The 16,336-nt window shown below is 54.1% G+C and overlaps 1 protein-coding gene across 1 annotated transcript; it reads left to right on the top strand.

Moving 5' to 3' along the window:
• Positions 1-1,212: 1,212 nt before the first annotated feature.
• On the top strand, positions 1,213-5,020 carry NFKBIA (NFKB inhibitor alpha). Its single transcript, XM_040601988.1, has 6 exons — positions 1,213-1,579; positions 1,973-2,081; positions 2,600-2,810; positions 3,305-3,393; positions 3,511-3,771; positions 4,275-5,020. The coding sequence occupies exons 1-6, from the start codon at positions 1,299-1,301 to the stop codon at positions 4,320-4,322; spliced, it is 999 nt and encodes a 332-aa protein (XP_040457922.1). The 5' UTR covers positions 1,213-1,298; the 3' UTR covers positions 4,323-5,020.
• The last annotated feature ends 11,316 nt before the right edge of the window (positions 5,021-16,336 follow it).

The raw sequence follows: 16,336 nt of genomic DNA, 5'->3' as shown, positions 1-16,336 counted from the left end.
CATGGGAATCCCCCACATCAGAGAAGTAGAAGCAAAAATTCACCAGGGAAAAATTCAGTGCTGCCAGCCCTGCAGTCAGTGCCTTTTATCCCTATGAGAGCCTGCACCTACCCAGTTTTCATTACCCGCAGATGGCACAACCGCAGTGAAAGGGAGCAGAGAGGAATCGTTAGCAATGGCCAGAGAAAGTAAGAATAATGGCAGAAGGTGCTGTTTCTTCTTAAAAAGGTTTGTTTCGTTAGGGATATGTACTTTTTGAAAGGGGCCTGTTTAGTGCTGGACCAGACTGGGCATACAGGAGTGGTGCAGGATTCTCCTTTTTACTCCACTGAAACAGAGCGGAAACTTCCACAGCAGAGATGTGAAATGCTCTGAGCACTGATGCAGCACCCGCACACGCGTGGGTACCGTGACCATGCGACACCCGTAGCCATACCAGAATCTCTCCAGAAAGCGATGCCGGGCAGCGTGCTGATGGGCTGCCGCCCCAGCATTGCTCTGGGTGCTGGTGGGTCCCCTGAACTTTCAGGAAGAACTTGGTACCCTGGCCTGGCTGCTCAGCCTGCTCCTGCTCTGAAGAGCAGCGCTGGCTCCCGAGGGAGCGCCTCTCAGCAGCGGTGGTCCTGGCAGGGTGAGGGGCTGCTCCTGAGCGGGTGTGGGCGGCGGGGGGCAGCTCACGGCTGGCAGAGCTTCTACCTGGGGGGTCGCCCCAGCTCCCCACGCTCCCAGCCCGGCCGCCGGGCCTCAGCCCCCCCAGCCCCCCCGTGCTGCACAGCCGGGGAGGGGGGGGTGCAGGGTGCAGTGCCCCGCACCTCCGGGTGGTTCTTAGCGCGCCGGGCCCCCCGCAACGTGTGCCCTCCCCCCCCACCCGCAGTGTGTGCCCCCCCCGCAGCAGGCAGCGGGACCCCGCGGCGGTGCGCACAGCCGGTGCCCGCCGGGGAGGGGGCACCGGGAGCCCCAGGGCCGGGCAGGACGGGGAAAGCCCCCCGGGAAAGCCGGCAAGGGGCGGCCGCCCGGGGCGCTGCAGGGAAGTACCGGCGGGGACGCCGGGGAGGCGAGTACTTCCCCCCTGCCGTGGAAAAACGCCAAGTCCCCTCCCGGGCCGGCCTGTTCCCTCCCCTCCGCCGCCACGGGAGGGGCTGCGAGGGGAGGGCCGGGACCGGCCCCAGCCGATCCGCCCTCCCTGCCACCGCCGGCGGCGCCGAGCAGGACCAGACCCGTCGGTCGGGCTTTGACTGGCTGGAAATTCCCGTCCTCGGCGGCTCCTCCCCCGCAGAAATCCCCTCGCCGGGGTGTATATGCGAAGCGCCGCCGCCGCCGCCGCTCACTCGCAGCGAAGCCGCAGCGCCGCCGCCATGATCCGCGCCCGCCGCCCCGTCGAGCCGCCGGTGATGGAGGGCTACGAGCAAGCGAAGAAAGAGCGTCAGGGCGGCTTCCCGCTCGACGATCGCCACGACAGCGGCCTGGACTCCATGAAGGAGGAGGAGTACCGGCAGCTGGTGAAGGAGCTGGAGGACATACGCCTGCAGCCCCGCGAACCGCCCGCCTGGGCGCAGCAGCTGACGGAGGACGGGGACACGTAAGTGGGGGTCGGGGAGGAGGGGGCGCGGGCGGCGGGCCCGGGGCGGGATGCGCTGCCGGCGGGGAGGCGCCGTGCCGTGCCGTGCCGTGCCGTGCCGTGCCGTGCCGTGCCGTGCCGTGCCGCGGCGGGGCGGGGAGGCGGGAGGGGAGGCAGGGCCGGGCGGAAAGTCCCTGGAGGGGCGCCAGGGCCGGGCGGCTCCGCGCCCGCGGAAAGCCCCGGCCGCCGAAAGCCCCGGCTTGCGACACCCGCGCATGACCCTGCCCCGGGCCCGCCTCTGTCCCCCGGGCGCTGTGGGGGCTTCTGACGTGGGGTCCGGGGCTTTTAACGTCAGTTAACGTGTAGTTGTATTTATTTATTTTTATGACTGTTTTTTTTTTCTTTTCCCTGCAGTTTTCTCCACTTGGCGATCATTCACGAGGAGAAGGCCCTGAGCCTGGAGGCGATCCGGCAGACGGCCGGGGACCGCGCTTTCCTCAACTTCCAGAACAACCTCAGCCAGGTACTGACACCTCCGCAGCCTGGAACCCAGATCAGCCCCTGCCAGCCCCACGAAAGCCCTTTGGGGAATTCCCCCCCATAAAAAGACCTGCTTTGAATATTTTTTTTTTAATTGACGGAATCGATTAAATCAAAGCCTACTCAACTCAAAGCCTGCATTCAGGAAAGTCCCCAGCTGGCTCCAGCCGGTCTTAGTACAACGCTTCCTCTCCCCGAGAGTGGCATTTAACACCCGCATTTTTCAGTTATGATGCAATGGGTTGCATCCCTCTTTGCCGGGATGGTAATGATACCCTTCATACGGATTGACTGCTCAGTATCCGGAGAGCCCTAAGCTCATCCCTTCCAGACTAAAGGGCAACTCTACCATATGTTGGGAAGCATAAAGAACTGAGTTTATGGGGTCTGGTTTTAATTGGGGGAACAAATCACCAAGTGGTCAAAGAGTCTCTTTGTCCGGACGTTGCTGCCAGGCTGGCGGTGTAACTTATGGGTCTGCGTTTTCTCTTTTGCTTGCAGACTCCTCTTCACCTGGCAGTGATCACCGATCAGCCTGAAATTGCTGAGCATCTTCTGAAGGCTGGATGTGACCTGGAAATCAGAGATTTCCGAGGAAACACCCCTCTGCACATCGCCTGCCAGCAGGGCTCCCTCAGGAGCGTCAGCGTCCTCACGCAGTACTGCCAGCCACACCATCTCCTCGCTGTCCTGCAGGCAACCAACTACAATGGTACGGGCACGCTGCTGTACAACACTGTGGGTGTGCTGCGCTGAGCCTGGGGTTGATGTCCCATAGAGCTCAAAGATCTCTGGAGAGGTGGAGAAGGATCGTTATGCACATGTGAGAGTTGAGGACCCCCGAGCACACAGCAGTGTCTGAATTCTTTAAAATGTCACTGCCTTGTAGGCCTCCTCACTGTTGATTATTGGCTCTCATGGTGCTGAATTTTGCCTTCTTAGTGAGTACCTCTGCGGTGCTCCTGGTTTTTTGGGTCGTAAAAAGTTGCAGTCAAACACTGGAATAAAATATCTAAGAAACCTTTCCAAAATCCAACCCTGTTATTCATACTTAGTGGAAGCTGGAAAGCTCTTCTGGAAAACACCCTTTTGCCATGGATGAATTGCAAACTTAGATGCAGTCCTGTCCTGTCATCTTGATTTTAACTGAATGACAGGGCGTTAGGTTAGACTTACTCAGGTTTTCCCTTCGTTTGTGTTTTGCAGGACATACATGTCTCCATTTGGCATCTATTCAAGGATACCTGGCTATTGTCGAATACTTGCTGTCCTTGGGAGCAGATGTAAATGCTCAGGTATGTAACACACGCCGTGAATTTAAATGAGCAAGGCTGTGTAGTCGTAAGAATCGACGGGTCTGGCACCAGCTCTGGCTCTCCTAACATGCCAAACCTTGTGTTATTTTCACGCAGGAGCCGTGCAGTGGCAGAACGGCACTACATTTGGCTGTCGACCTGCAGAATTCAGACTTGGTGTCGCTTCTTGTGAAACATGGGGCAGATGTGAACAAAGTGACCTACCAGGGCTATTCCCCCTATCAGCTCACGTGGGGAAGAGACAACTCCAGCATACAGGAACAGCTGAAGCAGCTGACCACAGCCGAGCTGCAGATGTTGCCAGAAAGCGAGGATGAGGAGAGCAGTGAATCGGAGCCTGAATTCACAGAGGATGAAGTAAGTAGCTGTTTGCGCCTTTTCAAGAGGAAGTGGAAAATCCTGCCCTGTGTAGGTTTTTTTTGTTGGTCCTCCTCTGATGACATGCTCGAGTGACCTCTTACCTGTATACAGATGGGTATAAATAGCCCATGAAGTAAGGTTAAGCTGTCAACCGCCAGCAAGATGGCAGTTGGGGCAAGCACATAAATAGAATAAGAATAAAATGTAAAAAATAACACAAGGGAACAGAGGTTAGCTTCACGCAACATGGTTCTCTGAACACCGTTCTCTTGCTGACACCCACAGAACCTTGTGAGATAAAATTCAAGTTAATGGGTGGTTTTCTCCTCCCAGCATTTGTTTTTCTAACGTTCTCAGTGCTGGCAAACGTAACCATTTTAGTGTAGAAATTTTATACGCTGCTGAAGTCAGGGCATGCAGACTTTGGCAGTTATCCCAGAGTGGATATGGTGCTCCCAGTAAGAGTTTTGCATTAACAGCCTTAATGTTTTTTCTTGCAGCTTATATATGATGACTGCCGTATTGGAGGACGACAGCTGACATTTTAAAGCAGAGCTTCCTGGGAAAAGGAGTGACTGTGTACATATGTATAGAAAAAGGACTGGCTTTCTTCATTGAAAAAGAAAGTCGCAATGCAGAGGGAAAAACCAGGAGGGAAATACTACACTGCCCAGCAAGGAGTGTGTAATTGTAACAGGGCGGCTCCAGGTTCTGGCATGTGTTTAAATACAGGAGCGGGATGTGTAGCATCACTAGAGATCTGTGGTTATTCACACCACCTGATAGAGCCACATAGCCAGTCTTCTCAACCCTGTGAAGGTAACAAACTACACATTCAGCCTGCTAGTTACAGAGAGCTATCTTGTGGCATTAAATACCATGAGGGACACGTGTCCTCCCGTGGCAAAGCAGGCTCATACCAACACCCCATCTTCTCGGAGACTGCGTGTTAATTTGCCTTGGACTGGCGGTGCAACCTGGCTGTCCTGACCAACCTCGGCTGCTCTCGGTGGGATGTCCCAGGCGGAGGAGTCAAACCCAGGCACTGGGGACCTCCTGGCTGCTAGGAGAAAGTAGCAATAATGTTAACTGTGGGCATTGGAAACAGTGTGTTTCACACCATGTGTGTCATAATTGCTACGCTTTTTAGCAATTGTATATTGTGTAAATAGTGTACATTTTTTTGTTTATAATTATTTTGGTACATGTGAGATATGTATTTATTAAAAAAAGTCAGATTACTGCACCTGGTCTGTGAAATGGTTCATTGCCCAGTCTGTTGTCCTGACATACACGGGAATCCACTTGGTTTGCTTTTTAAGAAACATTCGACTCCTAGCAGACCGATAAAGTCACAGGCTCAGGGGTTTTAGGTGGTTCACCTCAGCAGCGGCGAGGCATCTGAGCAGCTCACAGCTCTCAGCCCTTCTGCTGCAGCTAATTTTGGAAGCAGACGTAGGTGGTGTTTCCTGCACCCATTGCGGCAGGCGGGTCAGGGGGCTGGGGTTCCCCCTCTCACCCAAGCACCAGGCCACCCGGCCCCTAGAGAGGGATTTTGAGGCTGGCTGTGGTAGCAACCACCCACCCACCCTGGTTGACACCTTTTGTTCCAGCTCCAATACGGGCAGCTCATGCCAGGACTTGCCGGGGAAGGCTGGGGGTCTGCAGCCCAGTCCTATGCCCATTCGCCCTCTCGTTTATCACCCAGCCCGGCTCCCGTTTGAACTTGGACACCTTCGGATTTTCCAAAGGGGATTTCCACGGGAAGAGGGAACACACAGGAGCATGTGCTGCTGCCTTCCACCCCTGGAATTCAGGCGTGGGCCTCCTGCTCTCCCCACTGCAGGCTCTCCTTGCCCAGTTCACAGCAGCAGGGAATGTGGCTTTAACCCGCTTCAGTTATTCCTGCACGTTTCTCTCCCGCAGCACTCAGGCAGACAGAAGCATTTTGCTCAAATTCTCACCTGCACCTGATCTGTTGGCAGTGCATCGCAGCGCAGGACTAATTTTAGCCACAGATTTTAGCTCGCCATGTGACCATGTAAAGGATGGGCTGCGTGAAGGGTGACCGTGCCCTGTTCCTTCTGTGCCGTAACCCCCCGGACAGGGACGGGGTGCGGCAGAGCTGCTGACGCAGGGCTGAGCTCTGCCAAGAGCGTCAGCCAGGGGACTTCTGTGCTGCTGGCACCCGGCACGGCTCAGGCTCCGGAGAAGGCCACAGCTCCAGGTTGCACAGGGACACTTAGTCCTTTTCCTGCTCTACCCTTCCCGGGGGGTTCCTGACACAGCCTGCTCTAAGGAGGGCTCGTGGCATGAGGAAGAGCAGCACAGCTGGCCGGGTGCTTCCTTATTTGCATGGGAGCCAAAGGCTGCCGTGGAAAGGATTATATACAATTGTCATCCTGAGTCATTTTTATTTCCCTTCCACTCTCATTGCATGAGCGTGGCCCGGGTATGAGCTGAAACTTCCTTCTGGCAGACAGGGTCATGCTTGCATTGCAAACCTGCACAGTTTTCCAGGTGTGGGGCTGGGTGAGAATCTGCCAAACTCTTTTTTTTTTTTCCTTGCAGACTCACCCTGCACTCCAAACAACTGCTGAATCTGAGCTGGGGATGGGGACTAGGAGGGTTTATCCACCTGCTCCTACAGGTTTTCTGACAGCAAAGAATGCCAAGGACTAAACACGATGTCGCCACAGCTAGAAATAGAAAAGGCAATGTTCCTCTCACTAGCTACGCTTCAGTTTCCCCCTTGCAAAACAGGAGCTGGCAATGCTGTCAAGGCCCGGTGAAGGCATTCACCAGCTATAGATATCAGTGTTCTGGAAGTGCTCGGGTACACGGCTGGACCTAGTATGCAAATATTTAAATAGATACCATCTGAATGCAAATACTTTTTATTCGAAGGCCAGAGAGAGGGAGGAAAGTGCAGTTATCAGTAGTACTAGGTTGGTCGAGTAGTTTCAGAGGCAGTGGTACGTTCTCTGCTGCCCATTGCAACGTTAAGACAAACGGCACCTTAGGAAGGTGCTGCTATAATCTTGCAAAAATTCTACGAGGAAGTCTTACAGCTAAATAAATCATTGCCCAGGTACCGCATGCTGATCATGCTACTGTTTTGTCAGTCATGCGAAAGTAACCATCATATGCAAAGGAACCACAGATAAAACAAGTGGGACTGAGATTGATGCGAGAATGTGTGTTTGTTAGCGAAATAGGCTGGGGCATGTTGTGTGTTTGTGCATTGGTAGTGCTGAGTTCTGCCTGTTCACTTGATGTTGTAATCAGATTGCCCACTGTAGGTCACCCACACCCCCAGTTTTGAACACATGCCCTTAACTCTTGCATGTCCACCCTGTCTCTGGCTTTTCCACACCTATGACTTTAGAAAGATCTCCTGAGGGTGGTTTTGGTGATAACCTGCCTTTGTGCTACCTTCCTGGCACACTGTCGGGTATGTTGCGCAGTCCCATTTGTAGGACTTGGAGAAAGAACGCCTTACGCGTTTATTCTGTCCAGCATCACTTTTTCCTTATTCAGCCACCACGGCCGCTATTAGCAGAGCATGCTAGCTTGCTCTTGCTTGTCCTTCTACCAGTGCTTCCCCGCACTGGCTCAGGGCTCAAAATTCTCTCCCAGCACCTTCACCACTTACCCTGGGTGGCTCAGCAAGCTTCAAGAGCAGCCATGCTGCTGCAGATCAAGGTCCTGTGAAGTTCAGTTTTAGTCTCCTCACTCTGACCCTCTCTCCGTTAGCCTCCTCCCTTTCCTCAGCTCCTGTCATACCTGTGTCCTCCACTCTTACTGCCCTCAACGTCTGTATATGCCTCTGCTTGCCTTCTTCGCCCTTCCAGGGTGAGCACCTTTGCACAGGTTGCCCTCCCTCTTCTCCGGCACCAGCTCACCATGAAGTCATTCACTCATCATGACACTGCACAGCATGAGGCTGCATTTTTGTTTTCAGCCTTTCCCCACTGCCCGTTCTTGTAAATCTCTGGTAATCCTGCAGGGATATTCCCATACTTCCTTATATTGCGCACAAAGAGCTGAACTCTCCATTTCCTCCCACACCCTCCTCTTCCTCCTCACACTCCAGCTCCCTGCAGACCTCCCTCGCCTCAACCACAACCCAGGGGCCACCTTCCGTCCCTGCTCTCCTGCCTTTCAGCTTACCCAGCATCAGCCCTGGACTCCTCAAGAACGTTACGGTGGTGACAGATAAAATGCAGGCTGCCAGTGTGGCAAGGGTGGAGAGCAAAGCCCAGGGCCTGATTTTCCCCCAGTAAATCAGGAACCCTTCTCTTCCATTCGGTGCAGCTTTGGAAGGGCAAAAGGCAACCCTGCACCTGGGGACGTGCACGAGCAGGCTTCATTGTCCCGCTGGCTCCAGCGCCAGCCTGACCTTTGCAGTCACAAGCAAAACCCTTTCAGCTGAGCGGTGAACCCTCCGTGCCTGCTCGCTCTGCTGCTCTGGGGTTATAGTGCAGCGTGCTCCTCTCACGCTGCTTGATGCAGAGCTGTGGGTGGCCCAGCTCCTTCAGCAGAGGTGGGACGGGCGGCCGCGGGAGCTGCCTGCCTGCCGATGGGCTGGGGCATCACGAGGGGCCACAGTCCTAACCTGGGGGCCTTGACTCTTGCTGTCCTCCTCCTCAGCCTTCAGCCTTTCGGTGTTAGGAAGGGGGTCCCTGTTGACTAAGCATTTTACACACCAAGAGGAACTATAGGGCCAGACGGGGGCCAACAGACAGTGTTTACCGACCATGCACCCTGCATCCAGCTGCCCGACCCATCTGCCGACCTGACCCAGCAGGACTTGATGCACCAGGAGGCAGTGAGGCCACCAGGACCTTTAATCTATCCCCCAAAGTGGCAGCCCCACGGCTGCTGGCTTTGCCTCGCAGCTTCAGTTCAGATTTGGATGAGCAAGATGGTTGAGTGAGGGAAGGAAAAAAGTGGAGCCAGCAATAAAACCTGAGGAAAACCACTGTGGTCTCTGAGAAGGACGGGAGGTATTGTTTGTGACTTGTGTTAATGGAAAATCTTCCGTGATGGTGGGCTCTGGGCTGGGCAGGAATCCAGTACAGATCGTTTTTCTGCAAAATCTGGACTGTGGAAATAATTAAGCATCTGGTTGTTCCTAGAAGAAAGGATTGCAGAATGAAGAGCAGGGATGGCAGGGAGGACCCTCTCTCTCCCTGGATGAAAGCCTGCCCTCGCTTCAGGAGGCTGGAGGAAGGGCATTTTCCGGCATTGCTCTGCTCCCAGCACCAGTGCTTTGCTGGAGAGCAAGAGCTGTGCTGGATCCCGAGGGACAAGGCAGCAGGAAACCCCTGTCTCCTTGCACAACCCGGGATGGCACATGCTGTTGGGACAGCCATTTCACATCCTCAGCAAGCGCCTGTCACATAGCTGGCACCCCTCACCTCCCTGTCCCTTCAGACAGCTCTCTGAAGCATTAACATCGGGGCCAAAAGGCTCCCTTTAAACGCTGACACATTTATCAGGCCATAAGGTAAGAAGCCAAAGTCCAGAGGGATTGTAACAGAAATTCCCCCCGACACCCTGAGGGTTTGACTGCCCTCCCTTCCCTTGCTCCAGTGCTCAGATTTTCCCAGGAGTGTCTCCTTGTCCAATTTTCCAAACAGGACTTTCCAGTCCCCGTCAGAAGAGAGCCGGGGTTTTCCCCGCTCACTCCCTTCTGCACTTTTACCCCTTTACGGCAGCCGCGAGCTGCGGCGCTGGGCTCCGTTGCCTCTGCGGCACTGGGAGTGCAGCCTCCTGCCTGCCCACCACCAGCCCCAGGGGCTTCCCTGCCCCGGAGGAACAGGCCTACACCCCTTTCGTTTAAATCCTTTTCCCACTCCCAGTCGTAAGCTACTTCAGATTCGTTTTCCTGCCCATCTCTCATGGGGAAGCTCTTCCTCCCTCCAGCTGAAAGCAAAATATGAGCAAATGTGTGCAAAGTGCTGCAAGGAACAGCTTCAGAACACAAATATTTTTCACATGCACGTACCCCCTGAAGGGTGCACAGCTACAATTACAGTGCAACTCTTAACTCGGTTAATTATTACCCCCGGATTTCAGTAGCTTGGAGGAGGGAGTTTCCCAAGGCCCTACAGAAGGTCTTTGTGAGGCTGTGGCTCCTTGTTTGCACTGGGCAGTGCCCAGGGGCTGAGTGGGACACAGCCGGTGTTAGAGGAGATGGGAGAGATGGGGAGATGGTGTTGGAAAGCATGGGAGGACCCGTGGGGTGTTTTTCCTCTCTGCACGGGAAAAGGACACGCCGTGCCTCAGCCACAGCCCAGCACGCGTGCCAGTTGGTGAGGATGGCTGCCCAGCCTGTGCAGCACGCAGAATGAAACCACCCTCCTCTCTCAGTTTTTTCTAAGTGGAAAGGTTTCCATTCTGGCATGCGTCAAGGCTGGTGTTCCTGGATTTCATCTAAAAACTTAGCTCTGACTCCTGGCAGCAGCTGCTCTGAAACATTTCGCCCCAGCAAAGAAGCTAGCCCTCCCCCAGGCTGCGTGAAGGCTCCTTGCCCCGGGCTGTGCGCAGCCTGGCTTGGGGAAAACCCTCCTGAGAAGGGGGATTCACACCACCCACTCGCCCTCCAGCACACTCGACCTCCACCTCCTCTCCAACACGAATCCACCTCTCTATGAAATTTCCTGAGCTGCAGGAAAACATCCAGCACCGCCTGCCTGTCAGTCCACCCCAGAGCTCGCCGTGCCCTGTCCTCGCCGCCCTGACCCCGGCAGCGGGCTGAAGCACAGGCTGCCCCACTGCCCGAGCACCCCACCGCAGCCAGGGACAGCTGGCAAACTGCTGTGGCTCCTGCCTCGGCCACCACGCTTGCGGGACGGAGCTCAAACCTGTGGAAACTGAAATAATTAGCTGGAAACGGGGTTAGCCGGCAGCGGTGTGGGAGGCTGGCAGGCTTCGCCTGCGGTTGGCCAGGTTTAAACAGGCGATCAAACAGCGTGAGGGTGTGTTCAGCAGCTGTGAAATGGCAAGAAGGCAGAGGGGGAAATGGCAGCAGTGCCACCGCGGTGCAAATGCTGGGCAAGACATCACTGGCAGCAGGCACGGGTCCAGCAGGTCCCCCAGGTCCACTGCCGAGGTGGTCTCATCCCCCTCGCAGCCCAGCAGCAGCACTTGTCACACAGGAATGCTTAAGCTTTTCCCACAGCATCCTCCCCTCTGGCTCTGTCCCAGGGGACGGGAGGTGAGCAGGTCCAGGAAAAGCCAGGGCTTCTGGCCAGGGCTGCCTTCGGCCCCTGGGCCGTGGCACACAAAGCCAGTTTCCCTTCTCCATGCAGCTGGCTCCCAAGGTGACTTGATCACCCACTTCCCTCTGCAAGCCACTCCTGTATCTGAGGGGCTGGTGGAGTAAGGAACTAATAACTCGTAGTTTCCTCTATCAGAGAAGTCTGGGCAAAGCAGGAAAGAGAACCTGCACAGGTTACTTGGCAGTTGGCTTCCTTCCATGTTCCCGACAAACGGCAGCATGACCGAGCCTTCCCAGGCATGGTGCTCTGGGAAGCCTCTTCCTAAAACCAGCCGTGCTGAGGGGCGGAAGGCGAGAGGACCGAGCTGCATCCATGCACTGCAAAAAATTAGAGAAGAGCATCTCAGCAGAGCACATGGCAGCTCTGTGCCACAAGTAGGACCACAGACATCTCTCACAGAGACTTGTGTGTGCAGAAGGTGTGAGCCCAGCGGCACAGCGTCATCCTGGGAATGAGTGTCAGTATCCCCAAATTTTCCACTTCAAATTTAAGAACAAGTGGAATACTTCAAAAGAGCCAAGTTTTTTTGTTTTGCTCTGGTTTATTTCAGTTAGAAACAATGTATTGTTTAAAAAAAATCATATGATTAAAATCGTATTGAGAACTTCCCAACTGAAACAGATCACTTCTGTAGACTCAGAAGACAAGAATTTATTTCATTTTTTCTTACTTATTGGAACCTGTTTTCTAAGTCACCTGAACATTTTTTTCTCCTAAGTTTTTGCAGTTGCAACACAGCAGAATTTCCTCTCCTACTCTTCTCCTGAGTCATGTGAACTGGGCATACCTCCAACCTGGGGCTTACCGTGCCATCTCTGAACAGCCAGCCCCCAAATCTGCATCCAATTGCCATCTCTGTAATTGCTATTAAAGTCCTCATGCTTGTGTGAGGGCAAGTCTTCAGTTCGCCTTACAGCTGGCAGCCTTCCATCGGGTCTGCTTGGCTGCCTCTCGCTGTCACAGCATCCAGCCCCCTCGCACGTGTACATCCTATTCCCTCTACCCATCGCCTCCAACTTTTGGTTGCTCTAAATATACCAAGAAGAAAGCTCAGCTCACAGGAGGTGATATATTCAAAATTGATCCTGAGGGCAGTCTTGTGCTGGAGGTTTTGGGGCTGCAAATCAATCCGTGGCAAGCGTATGGCTTCTGGCAGGTAAACGGATGCTGATTCTGACACCAACCGGTGTCCCACTGCTGGGTGTTTGGCCCATGCCTTAGACCATGCCTGGAGACTGATTCAACCCAAGGCGTGAAGCCAACGCACAGACCTGGGGAGTGTTAGGTATTTCCCACGCAGATGCTTTCATTCAGCAGTAAAGCAAACGCAGCTCGGTGTGTCCTCTTCCTGAAGGCAAGTCCCTCGCATTGCAAGCACATCTGTCATGGAACACCACCGCACGTGGCTTCTCAACCAACATCGCCGTAAGAAAAAGGTTCTCTCTGCATCTGTTCCACTTCGCTGAGTTTGCAGCTGGGCCCTTGAATGCTGTCAAGAGAAATTGCATGTTCCTTGTAAGCACAGGATAAAGACGGCTCCATGTAGCCTTATTAATCATTTTGCTTAATGGCACGTGAAACATCATCTGTATCTCCAGTCCTCATAGCACCTGAGACCTGTCTCTGAGGAGAGCAAAGAAATTATTTGGGGAAAGCCTCCCTTCAGACAGTGGTGGCACTGCCTGAGCTGGGGTGCGCCAGTGAATGCTGTCGGTGAAGATGCTGCTGCGCCGGTCACTGGCATGGCATAAGTGACCCTGGCCCACGGTGTCCCTTCCCCCACGCCTGCCCACTGGCACTGCAGGGACCCCGAGAGCTTTTGCCTCAGGCTGGATATGACCCTGGCCCAGGGCAGAGGTGAAGAAGAAGGCAGCACCGTTGGGCCCCATCGCAAAGGGAGCTTCTACGGGTGAACTAAAAGGCAAGTGTGCTCTAACGACAGGGCAAACTTTTTTATCACGTTTCATCATCACTTAGCCCAAGGAGCAGTGCTGTGACACACACAAGGCTCCTGGTGGCAGCTCAGTCCCTGTCCGGGGCCAGCCATCAGGCACAAGTGCTCCTGATGTGCACAGTTGGAGCAGGAGGTGTCCCCATCCCTGCGGCACCCCAGGGCCTGGCACCCAAGCCCTGCCCTGTTAGCTGTCAGGGACCTGCTTCAGCAAACCACAGGAGGAAGTCAAAGATGTGTGAGATCAGTGAAGCATGCAGAGCACAGTCCCGCTTAACCTCACCAGTCTGCCACCAGCTCGTGGAAATCCAGACTTCAGGGCATAACTCACCATCAGTGGATGTAAAGTCATGACGCTCAGAAGAAAGCAACCTTCAAAACGAGAGCAAGCACTGCAAATGTCGCCCATTAAGGGGTTAAAGCAGAGAGGCAGCAGGTGCTTTCCATCTTGGTTGAAGCTAGCAGGAGCTCACCAGCGCTGAACTGAGCCTCCAGGAGCTCTTCGGGAAAGGAAAGTGCAAGCTGGCGCGGAGTGACTGAGCTGCTTTGCATGGGATTTCATTTTACCTTTTTTTATGAAACAGTGGTGAGAAAAAGGGGCAGTGATGGTAAATGCAAATATCTGCAAGACACGAAGGCCTCAGCAGGGAAGCTGCTCAGCTCTGTGGCTCCTGAGCACAGGCATAAGGGAGCTGCATAGTTGTAACTTATGACTGACACGGGTCTTGCTGCAATGACTGACAGCTCTCCTGGCTAAGGAGTAAGTCCCTTTATCCCATCCACACCAGCTGGGGCTTCTTTTTTTTGGCTCCTACGCAGACACGATGGAAATATGCACTGAAGGTCTGCTCTTTAAAAGCACGAGCTCAACACGCACGGCTGCCTTTAGCATTACAAGAAATGTAGAAGAAAGAGGAAATGATTTGAACTGTGTGTATGTGGCATGAGCTGCATCAAGCTGCAGATAGGATGATTCTTCTCAGATGTCATGCGGCGGCTACATCGGTGTCTCCCTCCCTGTTACTGCTGGCAGCTGAATTAGTTCTTGCACAGCTGTAATCATACACCTAATGAACTTGCTCCTGCATAAACCCAGAGCATCTCCCCCTTGCTAATAAGCAACCTGTTGGGCCTCTGTCCCTGCACAGCGCCTCACAGGTCTCACGTGCAATGCCAGATACGCTGCTGGCACCGTTTTGAGAGTCCCCAGAAGGGGCCTCTGCAAGAGCTGTATGCTTCCAGCATCTGCCAACTGGGGCTACGGTTGTCCCGGGAGGAAACCTCCCTGGGAGAAGCCAGGACAGAACAGGCTGATCAACACTGAAGGAATGAGGGAGAGGGAAAGAAATGTTTTTGCTAGCAAACAGCCAGCAATTTAAATCAGGAATTGCCATAACAGCAGTCAGTCTGACCGAATGTGGTATCAGCCTCTCGGAGCACTTGTGGTACAAACGCTGTAAGTTTCCACTGGGGAAACCAGAGGCACAGGTAGTCAGCGGTTTGTGCTGCAGCATGGGAGGGCTCAGCCTGCTCCTTAAGAGCACCTAGGACATCGAGAATGTAAAACATCACCTCTCCTGTAAAGCACGTTCTGGTAACAACAGCTGCATGGGCTGGCAAAGGCCAGGGCTGGCTGCATCTCTGCTGCTCCTCGCTGACCAGCAGACACAAAATGCTGCCCTAGGACACGGAGTCTCAGCTCACACCAGGCTCTGGCCCGCAGCATCTCTGCCCCGGTTTTGGGCTGTAAGCTTTCCCCAGGCCAGGGACTGCTTTTAATGAGGTGTTTGCAGAGCTGCCCAGAGAGTATGTGCTACCAGTCCCCTCCTCTGTGTGACCGCAAGGAATATGAACTGGTTAAACCAGCACCTACAGTGTTAAAGCAGTCCGTGCTCCCAGCTATGAAAGTAGCACCCACTTTGATGTCTGCTGGGACAGCAGATCTGGGCTGTCCCTGTGCACCGGGCCTCCCTCAGGTGCTTTAGGATCTACTCAGTCAGCAGGCTTCCATCAGCTATGTGCAGCAAGGTAAGGCAAAAGGCTGTGGACTCCAGTAACCAGAACTACGTGGAAATTCAGGAGGATTTCTGGCTGGGGAGGTGCTGCTGCTGTGCGTGGGGTTTCACCTTTGCTCAGCCCCGCTGGCAGAGGCACTCTATGCAAATGCCATTCTCTAAGCTTTCACACACGGGACTTTCAAAAGGTTCATGATCTTCAGAAAAGTATTTATAGGATCAGATTTTCCTGTGGAGCCTCAAGTCTTTTTATTAATCACCAGGACCATTTTCAAACGTCTTTCAACATCAAGAAATTCCACTTAATCACAGCCTGCCCTGCTACCACCTTCTCAGCATCAGATGGAGAAAGAAATGATGCAGTGAGGACCTTAGTCACACCAACACTGCTTCAAGGCTGAGCTGGGGAATGGGACGTGAATCATCTTTGCCTTTTCTTTCTTTTAAGGGAAACAGAGAAAACAACTGCTGCTTTGAGAGTAAAATGCACAAAGCAGTGACAGGTCTTCCTGTTTCCTTCCCACCTCACACCCTGGCTGCGTGGTCCTTCCCTGCACTTAGCTGCATCTACTGAAAAGGCCCGTCGCTCCTTCAGGTGGCTCCTTGGAGATTTTTTTACCACATCTCAGCAAGTGCAGAGCCACACAGAGCTTTCTTTGCAGGACCGGCTGGCAGAGTGCATTGCAGGGTATTTTCCAAACAGGCCATTTCTTCCTTACAAAGGACTTTTCTGTGTGCACAGATGTGCAAGGGCAGCGGGATGTGGTGCTGGGAGATAAAAGACCAGCTCTTTCGAAAGGCGTAAGGCAATGATAGGCATTGCATCGCCTTGCTTTTACAAGCCTGCCTGCTTGCTGTAGTCCACTGAGCACATCTGGTGCCCAGGACAGGGAGCAAGGAGCTGCCTGCACAAGCAAAGGGGAATGCCAAGGCCAGGGATGTACCTCCAGCCTCAGGCTGGCCAGCACGGCGGGGAGAAGGAGGTCAATCAGGACCAGAGGTAATGGCAGAGCTGTGCTGTGAAAAGTGCTCCCGTGGCCTCTCCTTCTGTCCCCCTGATCTGGGGCACACAGAAAGGAGTGCACCCCGGGGTAGCACAGGGTGCTGCAGACCAGCCCTTTCTTGCTCCCCGGCACTGTAGTACTGGGTAGCAGAAACCCATTCTGCATAGGAGGAGACAGGGCTGGGGGAAACAGCTGGAATATTTTCCCCCTTTCACTTCCTCTGGAACATGCACAACTGCAACACTCCATGGGTGCTGCCCCTCAGGAGAGGAATTATCTTGCTAGAAGAAAGCAGCATTTTCT

The sequence above is a fragment of the Falco naumanni genome, chromosome 7 (genome assembly GCF_017639655.2).
Source record: "Falco naumanni isolate bFalNau1 chromosome 7, bFalNau1.pat, whole genome shotgun sequence".
Classification (NCBI taxonomy): domain Eukaryota; kingdom Metazoa; phylum Chordata; class Aves; order Falconiformes; family Falconidae; genus Falco; species Falco naumanni.
Note: the sequence above shows the minus strand (reverse complement) of the source record. Positions and strands in the feature narration are given on the sequence as shown.